Consider the following 10459-nt stretch of genomic DNA (forward strand, 5'->3'; position numbering starts at 1 on the left):
AGTCGATGCCACCATCACCGAATCTCTACATCGCTGCCATCGAGTACCAACGATTCCCCATATTGAGGTCTACAAGCTCCACCCATGGTGAAGACGAGCTATAGGGATCTCTATGGATTTCCCACCTCGCGTGATGCTCCACATCGGTCGCCGTCTCCACCCAGTGACTTGAGTGATTCATCGGAAAACGGTAAATTTCCCTCCTTTACAGTTTCTTTCACTGTGTTTCCATTTTTCCAAAATGTTTCCACCACGTCCAAAAAAGAAAAGGAAATGAGTTTTCCTTTAACCGGAAAAAGGGGGAAAAGAGTTAGCAAGAGTGCAAGACAAAAGTAGGCTGCAGCTATATCTACAGTTGGGCCCCCAACTACAAGCCCATAAATTTTGGCCCAGATAAGGGAAAACCCAACCATGTGATCTTCCCCGGCCTGCATTTCAAAATTCAAACCCAAGCAGCCGACAGCGAGCAACGCGCCGCGTGTATTTAAGCGGTGCCTCGGCCATCGCATCCTCTCTTCCGCATCCCCTTCCCTTCCCGCTGCTCGGCCAGACCCAATCGCGTCGGGTGAGGGAGAGAGAGAGAAGGAAGCGAGCGATCATGGAGCTTCCCGATCCTTCTGGAAGCTTCTACTGTCGGATCCCGGGTACGCGCTCTGCTCGATCCCCTCTACCTTCACCTCGCCTGCCTCTTGATTTGAATGCTTGTGGTTGTTTCTCCTACTTTGTGCTATTTTTTGGGCACATTTGATCCCAGTGATCCGAAGTATAGTTGTACGTGTTTGGAGAGCTCGTTTGGATTTGGAATCGATCAGATTCTACGATTTCGCTGGTGTAGTGGGTTCGTGCGGCTCTGCTCGACGTTTCGATGCATCAAATTTGCCCCGCGCTTTCCCGTGATGTTTCTGTGAAATCAGAGCATTCCAAATTATACGATTGCGTAAATGCATTCGAATTCCGTAGTCTAGTTTCGCTGTACTAGATTGCAGGATCGAATTTGGATTCCGTGCTCTGCAGTTTCCGTGTGTATTTGTGCGGCAATTAATTGGCAATCTATCATCGGTTCTCTCCACTTTGGGTTCGAGATGTTTCATTTACTAATCTTCAGCATTAATTCGCTTCCTTCTGTGCAGTGATGGACCTCCGCTACCTCGGCGTCACCCCCAGCAGCGGCGGCAGCGGCAGTAGCGGGAATGAAGGCCGCTCGGCGGTGTACACTTCGTCGCGGCGTCGGAGCCGCATGTCGTCCCCGTCTACGGGCATCCACCTCATGCCGCAGTTCAACGCTGCTGTCGATGGCGGGGGCTCCGGGTTCTCTTCTTCGTCGTCGTTCGGGGGGCTCGACCTCGGGCTCGACGAATCTCACCTCCGCCACAGCCGCCACCGCGTCTACCCCGAGGGCTCGCCGACGCCGAGTAATATGGGGCGCCTCCTCCTACTCTCGCCGGTTGGATCGCCGGCAGCGACGGACGACGATGTGCTCATCATGGACGGCGTGCTCGTCGACAACAACGGATCCAGCACCGCCTCCGGCACCAGGCTCTCCGCCTCTTTCGTCGACAACAATGGATCTGGCACCAGGCGCTCCGCCTCCTTCAGCGACATCGGCGTCGTCTCCTCCGGCTCCCCGGGTTCCAGCGGCGGCTCCAATGGCCAGGTAATTGATTCGGGTAGATGCTCTAGTATCACTGACGTGTAAGACCCACGTTGTCATTGGCTGTATCTCGGGGGGGGGGGGGGTGTTGAATTGGTGTTGTGTTGGGCGGAGCAGCAGACACCTTGGGTATGGACATACGGTTACATGATCCGGCAGACTGCGTTTTGAAGTCGATCTATGGCTCTGTGCTGCGTTTTTTTTTACACGATTTTTAAAATGAAGTGAAATTCTGAGTGTGTCAGTTGACAGTAGTTTTATTAAATTTCATAGGAAATTAAGATTGCGAGTGGATTTCTTATGACTACATTTGTAGGATAATTGTGAATTATTCTGAGAGTTTTTACTCTGGATTAAAAAATGAAAGGGAGAAATATGGCGCATCAATTTGTTGCTTTCATAGTCGTAACAGGAAATCGATATTGTTACTGTTAAAATTCTATCTTCTGTATGCATCAGAGTGCTTTAAACTTCTTTGCAGACACAACTGATTAGTCAAGTTAGCTAGAAAGAGAACCTGGAAACTATTCCTTCTGCTGAATAGGGCTTCATATGATTCATCAAGACACGGACCCAAAATATAGCATGTGAACTTTCACATTTTGCTAACTGGAAAGCATGTTCTGCAGTTGCGTACGATTTTTCTTTTAAAAGGAAGCGTTGCAATTTATTTCTGTATCTGAATGTTTTTACCACTGTCTTCAATGCTTTTGTGTACTCCTATTAATGGTGGGTAGAAAAGCTCATGTATTTATCCATCAGAAGCGTAAAGAAGGGGAGAACTTTTCTGTTTAGAAAAAAAGAGGAGGAAACTTCTGGGCAGCTTTTAAGGGAGGGGAAGTTTTCTTACCCTTGCCAAATCCGTCCTCTGGACTCAATTGTTAATAATACATCATCATGCTTATGAAGGAACTCAATATGAGATGTAGAATTGTGAGAGGACTATGATGAGGCTGCCCTCAAATATGCGTAAACTGATGAGACATTTCCCTTTTGCTCTTGATTCTGCAGTTTGCCCAGGGGAGGGAGGAACCTCGCGGAATGCAAGCCATGAAGCCAAGATTTTCTGAGGTAAATGTTCGTGGAGCCATTTGTTTTCGCTCTATGTCAGATACTAAATGATATCCTTCATGATTTCAAAACTGGATTTGTATTGCCTAACCCTGAGTCTACATGTTATTTGTGAAACTCTGAAGTAGTCAGAAAATAGTACTATAGCAAACTCCCTCTGCATAAATCGAAACGACAAGACTAACACAATTTTTTGTTGCTTTCTTTCACAAGGTTCCTCCTTAGCAAGTAAACTCTAAATTCTTCGGAATCATTTTTGTCTTTTGGCTTGGCTGTTTACGCAACATCGCATGAAACCAATTTACAAAAGACTGACAAGGCATATAGCATGATACTTGGTGAAGTAAACTATAAAGGAATGTTGCTAGGTGCTATTGGTATCTGCTCTCTTTACGGGTCAATGTATTTTTAGGCTACATGTCAGGTGGCTTGTTTGGATATAAAAATGTAAAAGACATAAAAATGTAGACTTCGCTGGGAACTCTATGCTTTCACAAGATATGCCAATTTGCAGCTTCTGTTATCAGTGATGCATTTGAACTGTATATGCTGAAAGTATACATCATATGGATGAGAACGATTGAACAATTTCGGTACTCTGGCATATGCATGGCTCTAATAACCAAGACTATTTCTTTGGACATGAAGTTATACTATAATTCTATATATTGTTCCCCCTCCCCTGAAGCTAAAAAGAACAGCTACCTGTTCAAATGTAGTTCAGCCATGTGGCTTCAGTTTGTCACAAACTTTTTTTTGCAAATTAGTTTGTCCCAACTCTCAACTATTTATTATCACCTTAATATCTTATTATCAACTTAATATCTTCTTTATTGCTACTCGAATGGAACAGAAAATTGACTTATCAATAGACCACACAGTATAAATCATTGTTTCGGAAATGACTTCAAGTACCTGCAAGTTAGAGCGCTTTGAAAAAATGAGATGACAAAAGACAGCATGAGAATTTGATGATACTATCTGCAGCATCTATGATTGCTCATGTTCTAATCTTTGCTGATATCATACACACCGACAAAATGGCTCCACAGGATTTCTGTTGTATGTTCTCAACCAAACGCAAATTTTTGGTTCATATCTGATTCTTTCCATCAGCTTTCACATTGTCCCGCTTCCTGCCATACAGGTGGGATCGCCGAGCAGCCGGCCATCACAAGGCGCTGGTTCCTCCAACATGCAGGGGAGCCCCATCACCCCGCCTCTTCGTCCGCCGTCGCTACCAGGAACCGCCCTCCCCACCATTGCACCTCGAGGCGCCAGCGCCGCCGTCAGCATCAGGCCGCCAGCGTCCTACTTCACTCCACCCAGGGTCAGCGTCCCGGCGGCCGAGCCAGGGCCGTCGGCAGCACCAAAGCAGCCTGAGACACAGACGTTCTCGTGGCCGCCGACCGCGGAGGACGACGCCTCCATCACCGAGAAGCTGTACGGCCACAGCAGCAGCGGCCGGCCCAGGCTGCCCGTGTTCAGGGACATCTGCCCCGCGCAGTGAAGTGAACAAGCCCCCCCCCCCCCCCCCCCTCCTTCGTGATACCATGAAGATATACATGGATCGCTCCGCTCTGTACATTCCGGCCTGTCGTACCCGTAGTCCCGTTGCATTGGATGGTGGAAGTAGTAGGTGATCTGGCGCTCGAACTTCCTGTGCCTCCGGCGGCGGTGACTTGTGACTGTCCGTTGTTCGTTTGCTAGACCTTGAGCCGCGTTCGTGTCGGATTCCTCTGCAAATGTGCTCGTTTGTGGAGTTTGGGACAAGAACATGCATGTCCCAGTGGTTGGTGCTTGTGTGTGCACTCTCTGTCGTCCTTACCTTGTCGCGAACCAAAAGGGTTTGCTGCTGCTGTGCATCGACACCGTTTATGCTGTATGGACTTCCATTACAGGTACAGCTTTGCTTGCTGATTGTGCTGCTGAACGGATTGCTTTGCTTTGCATATGTCGCGTAATCGGACTCAATGGGACTTGTGTTTCGGCATGTTCAGGACAGTCCAGGTCCAGCCCGTTTAAAACGCAGATCCTTCTGTTCCGATTGTGGCCGTGTCCAGGTGCTTTCCGGTTGCTTTAGCGTCGAACGTTTTGTCCTTGTTAATGGACTGGGATCGTCCAACTTTACGGTAGAGCGAAGTTATGGACTTTGATTGTATGCTACATTGTTATGTGAAGCGAGAGGATTTGGATCCTCGTTAATAGCAAGGTCAAATTGCAGACTTGTTGCTACTCATTCCTCAAAGTACAGCCCTTGGTTATCGTGCCTTATTTCACCTCTGCCATGTTTCACGCCTCTCGAGCGTCCAACACATACAAGAACACCCTCTAGCCGCCTGATCAACAGAGACGGCATCTGCGCCTTCGGTCTTTGGTGGCTACACAACCAGGGCTCCACTGACCTAACATGCCGATCACACAGCACAGCTTTGCACTAGTACGTACAGATAGTCAGGACCCGAGTACATGCACATCACACGTCTGCGGTACAGTTTGTTTACATGCTACAGAACACACATGGCGAACGTCGCCAGTCTTTGTAAGTTGCGCATGCTCTGCTCAGAGCTCTGCGTCGTCCGTGGCCGGCCGCGCCGGCGAGGCTGCTCCCTTCACCTTCTCCACGGCATCCCCCGTTGCCTTCGCAGCGGCGGCAGCCGCCTGATCCACCGTATCTTTCCCCATCTCGAAGCTCTTCTTGGCCGCGTCCGTCACCGAGCCGGCGCTCCCATACCTTGGGCACAAGCTCACGCGTCATTTCACAAGGCAGAGCAGCCGCTTGCATACAACGAGCATACCTGCAAAGAAACTAATACGACACGACAGACTGAGAGGTAGCGGCGTAGCACACATACTGAGGCTCGTCGGAGCGCGGCCGCCAGAGCTTCATCAAGGTCAGCCTCGCCAACGTGCGGAACGCGTCCAGCCGGCTGTTGAACCCCGGGATGCCGACGTCGCCGATCGCATGCTCGACCGGCTCGGCGCGCTTGCCCTCCCGTTCCCCGCCGCTCGCTCCCTCCGCCCGCTGGCCGCCATCGCTGGCATGCGGCGACGACATCAGGAACGCCGCGAGGGAGGCCACCAGCAACGCGAGGAGCACGACGGTCACGGATATGGTCACGCCCCTTTTCACCGCCACCGGGTGCGCTGCCACGGCGCTGTCGTCGCTTGCGCCGGTGGCGGTGCCCCTATTGTCGGCCATGTATTCAGCCATGTTCAGGTGTGGTCGTGTGCAGAGATAGAGATCACCCGGCGAGGCCGACGCAGCTGACAATTAACTGATTGCCGCGCATGCACGGGTCTACACGTGAGTTAGCAAGCGCGTGGTGCCGTGGTGACACGTTGCTGATACGTGCCCAGCCCAACGGGCAGGCCGAGGGGAAGAGGTGGACAGCGGCGGGTACACGTGCACCGTGTGAGTCACGGGTGAACGTGTCGTGCGCGGCAAACGAGACAGATCGGACGGCCCAGATGCAGCAGTTGATTGGACGGACAGATTAGCAGAGAAAGATAAATCGACGGTGATGCGTGTGCCCCGGCCCACTAGCTTCACAGCGATGACATGATCCCACTCAAATACTTCTTCTCACCACATTCATTCCCGTTCAGGTGCCCGAGCTCTTTTCAAAGGGGAAAAAGGGGTTCGGGGCCCATGCAGTATTTCTAAGGAGCTCACTATTTTTTTGACACTTTTAAAGTAGAATACTTGTGACGTCCGTTTCTCTTCCTCCCTCTCTCATCTCGCTAACAGGCCTGTCTATTAGCATCTTCTTCGTTCCGCTCCCGTGCCACCTTGCAACGGTCGTTGAAACCGCCGCCCATGTCTTGCCTCCGTGCTTCGATGTGCGCACACGCTTCTCGCAACCGCCCGCGGCCCTCTCGCACCTATAAAGTTACCCAGCCCCACCGCTCTCCCGTTCTCCCTCAACTCCACCACCCCAACATGCCGAGTCGCCATTAACAACCCGTAGTGCTCCGCCGTCACTGTCTACCACGTCTAAGCCCTTTTCGATGCTTCTAAGGTTGTCATCGGCTTCGTAGGAGCACGAGGGATCTTCTCTACTGCTCCTCGACATCGTTCTATCACCGTCAGCCGTCCTCCGCTAAGCTCTGAACCTCCGGCAAGCTTCCTCGATCCTCGTTTTCGCTTCTCCGTCACCGCAAACGAGCTATCGTCGAGCTCCAATCCCTCCATCGCCTTCTCACCATCGTCAGCCACCGTCGAGCAGCCTCCGACCATCATGAAGCCCTCGGTGAGAATCCCCGTCGCCCTCTCGTTCTTTCGCGCCATTTCCTGTCACTTTTGGTAGCACGTAGCGCTATCCCACATTTCTCCGATGAAGCTCCAGTGTGACCCGAGGTGCTGCCGCCGCTTTTTCACCGTCGTCGGTCGCTAACTCCCCCCAATCGCCATCAGCCGTCCAATCGTCGATGAATGACCGAGATTAGACCCAACCCATACCCTTTCACAAGCTAATAGGAAGTCGCTAGTGTACACATAATCTCAATCCGATTATGTGGTCCACATCAACGTGCCACATGGGTGTGTTTTATCCTACATGGCAAGCCACGTCAGCCCAACCAACCCAGTCAGCAGCCATACCAGCAATCATTTTTCTTTTTCTTTTTAAATCCTTTGTTGATGTCACCATGGCCAAAATAAATTTGTTTTCCTTTAGAACAATAATTCTAAAAATCTAATAAATCTTGAAAATAGGTTTTATTTTAATAAAAATTCCAGAAATTAGTTTATGTTTTAAATAAATGTTTTTAATTGTATTTTAATTCTAAAAATAGTTTTAATGTTAGAATAAATGTTTTTATTTTTAGAAAATAGTTTTAGAAAATCTAGATTAATTCAAATAATGTTTTATATATGTTTTCTTTTATAAAATAAATCCTTTTAATATGTTTTGTTGAATATAAAATTAGTTTTAATTTAAGAAAATGCAAATTAATTCTATTAAATTGTTTTATTCAGTTTTATACTATAAAATAGTTTTGGAAAATTTTAAATAAATGTTTTAGGCCTTTTGAAAAATAAGTTTCTTTCAAAAAAAAATTAGTTTTCATGATTTTTAGCCGTTTAAAAATTCGTTTAGCCGTTGCTTTTGCGTCATAGCTCCGATTTAGTCGATTCTTTTGCTAAAATCTTTATAAAATAGTAACCTAGCCATTCTTAGCGTTTGTTTGTTGTGTTAGCTTCGTTTTGCACTTGTTCTTAGTGTGTTGTTCTCTTCGTGTGTAATCAATCATGTCCTGGAGCCGTTCGGGGATATTCAAGATCAATACTTCGATGACCTTTGGGCAGCACTTCGAGGAAGGCAAGTGTCCTTGATCACATTGACTTTATTGTAGGAAAGTGTGGCTTTTATTTCTATTGCATGCTTGTCAATATGAATCTTATATTTAGGGTTTACTGTACTTTCTAGATTATCCTTGTCGCCAGGGTCGTAGTTTGGGTGTCAAGGGTAGAAATGTTTAGTCGTGCTGTCGAGTCGAGTGGTTTAAATGTTAATTAGTTCAATGGTTTACGCAATATGAACTGGGAATGATATTTTTTGTAACATTATGGAATTAGAGACCCTAACAGGATGGTTGACTTGATGATAGTGCGGGAATGCACAGTTGAGTTATGGTTTATACCTGTGTAGGATCCTAAGGACTGGTTCATGGACATATAACCCGACACAACAGCGCAACCACGAGCCTTATATGGGTACGGCCTAGCCAATTAATTAGCCACCCCTCCGGTTCTGTAGACACCAGTGGACAGTTGAGTGGCACAAGAGGGGACCTCTGCAGTGATGTAATCACTGTTAGCGGTGAAATCTTAGTGGGTGCTTACGGGTCGGTAGGAGCTTTGTAACAGTCTTATAGTGATCTTCTAATGGCACACCATAGGAAGTGTGCAAGTGCTTGACCGGCACAGCAATATGGAGACTATCACCTGGTAATACGGGTGACGTGATCATGACTCATGGTAAAGTGTGCAACCTCTGCAGAATGTAAATCTGGTATATCAGCCGTGCTCACGGTCAAGAGCGGGTTTGGACTTCTTCATGATTAGTAGGGGATCTTGGATGGTTGGTTCTGGTAGTCGGGTGGTGGTAACCCGACGAGTTGGTAGCCGAATATAAAATATCTAGTGAGTTTGGTAGTCGGATGAATCCGATGAGCTGTTCTTGTGAAGTCAGTATTGTCACATATAGTAAATAGAACTGCTATGTCTTTTTAAGTCCTAGGTTAGTAGGGCATAGATGCAATAAATCTAAGTCAAAATTTTCTTATCTTAAACCCTTATATCATGTTTTTTCACACTTGCGCAGTATGATATGTACTCATACTTGTTATTTTTAATAATAAATGCTGCTCAGTTGGAGAAAACTATGAGGAGATAAGGAAGCTAAAAACTATAATGAAGACAGAGCGTCCTAGGTCGCGTTGCTCCCAGTCAAATGCCTGTGGTGTGCCCTGAAGCTTTCGTTGGAATTTCCTCTTATTCTTTCATTGTTGTTTAGAACTCTGTTATTTGTTTCAATAAAACTATTTTTTATTCGATATAGTACTATTTATCATTAATGATATAACTATATGTATGATGAAACTGATTCTAACGTGCATATAATTTACATTCGATTTTACCTTATAAAATTTGATGTGCAACACTAGAGCCAAACTAGCTCCGGTGCTAAATTATGAAAAAAACACGTGCAGCCAATAAGGTGTAGGTCTCAAGAAAATAAAGTGAAAAAAATTCGTAGCAATCTGCCTAGTTCTTCTATAGTATTCCCGATAGGGGCGGTATGGAGGAGGGATGTCTTGTGCAATTTAGAGGTTTTCCGAGTGTGGAACAAATTAGTAACAAATAATTACTGACCAAAATTCCCAAACTTAGTAATATCATACTCGGAGATTATAGCATACCTTGTGTGCTACTAAAATAAATCAGATGCGACATTCTAGGATAAAATGCAAAATTTGAAGATTTGCTACTGCAAAACAATTTTGTTGTAACATACATAAATGCTTGCAACATCATGGACGAACAGACCCCGTCCCTTTTGGATTCCCCTGTCCATCTATAAGCGATCCTTGTTCTCTCCTTTGAAGTTAGTATTCTCCTACTCAAATACTTCTTTCCCACCGCATTCAACAAATTTGAACATATAATAAACTCCCTATTCTATTTCTTTCACCTTCTTCAAACTCCTCCAACCATTGTCCAGCCATAGAAGGATTAGTGACATCGTTGCTACGACATCGCCTGCTCCTCCTCCTCAATCTATACGTCTTTCTCTGTAGCAGGATTTTATTTAGTTATTCATTGATGTTTTCTATTTTTTTCATTTGGAGGTGTAACTTCTAAACATGCATGTTCTTTTCTTTTCCCCTATGCGGAGAAGTTGAAATGAATTGTCCGGATAACTGCCAATTATATTAAAAACGGGTGACTATTAAAAAAGATAGCTGAGGCCCTAAAAAGCCTACTCTCGCTATACAATGCACGCCAGACACCTTACTCCCGCAATGATTAAACTGTGAGGAATGGTGACGTCTTAAGAGAGAGATGAATTAAGACATTTAAAAGTTAATAACTCTAAAAACTTTACAAGATAAATTTATATCAAATTTTATCTAAATATGTTCTAGATTTATCTAGTGTGTCTACTCTACTGTTTAAAATATTTGCAATCTATTCTATAAAGGTAAATTGCAAGTATGTAAATACGTAAA

The 10459-nt window shown here is 46.2% G+C and overlaps 1 protein-coding gene across 1 annotated transcript; it reads right to left on the reverse strand.

Moving 5' to 3' along the window:
• Positions 1 to 4929: 4929 nt before the first annotated feature.
• On the reverse strand, positions 4930 to 6012 carry LOC133911079 (uncharacterized). The gene is made up of 2 exons (XM_062353297.1): positions 5578 to 6012; positions 4930 to 5456 (listed from the first exon to the last, which is right to left on the reverse strand). Exons 1-2 carry the CDS (start codon positions 5934 to 5936, stop codon positions 5285 to 5287), a joined length of 531 nt encoding a protein of 176 aa, XP_062209281.1. The 5' UTR covers positions 5937 to 6012; the 3' UTR covers positions 4930 to 5284.
• Positions 6013 to 10459: the final 4447 nt, after the last annotated feature.

This window comes from Phragmites australis, chromosome 3, assembly GCF_958298935.1.
Source record: "Phragmites australis chromosome 3, lpPhrAust1.1, whole genome shotgun sequence".
Classification (NCBI taxonomy): domain Eukaryota; kingdom Viridiplantae; phylum Streptophyta; class Magnoliopsida; order Poales; family Poaceae; genus Phragmites; species Phragmites australis.

What these genes read in the sequence shown, in the direction of transcription:
- LOC133911079 (XM_062353297.1), bottom strand. Translation starts at nt 5,936, where the DNA reads ATGGCTGAATACATGGCCGACAATAGGGGCACCGCCACCGGCGCAAGC. An exon ending in CCGCGCTCCGACGAGCCTCA is followed by an intron (nt 5,457 to 5,577) that starts GTATGTGTGCTA and finishes CTTGTGCCCAAG; the next exon opens with GTATGGGAGCGCCGGCTCGG.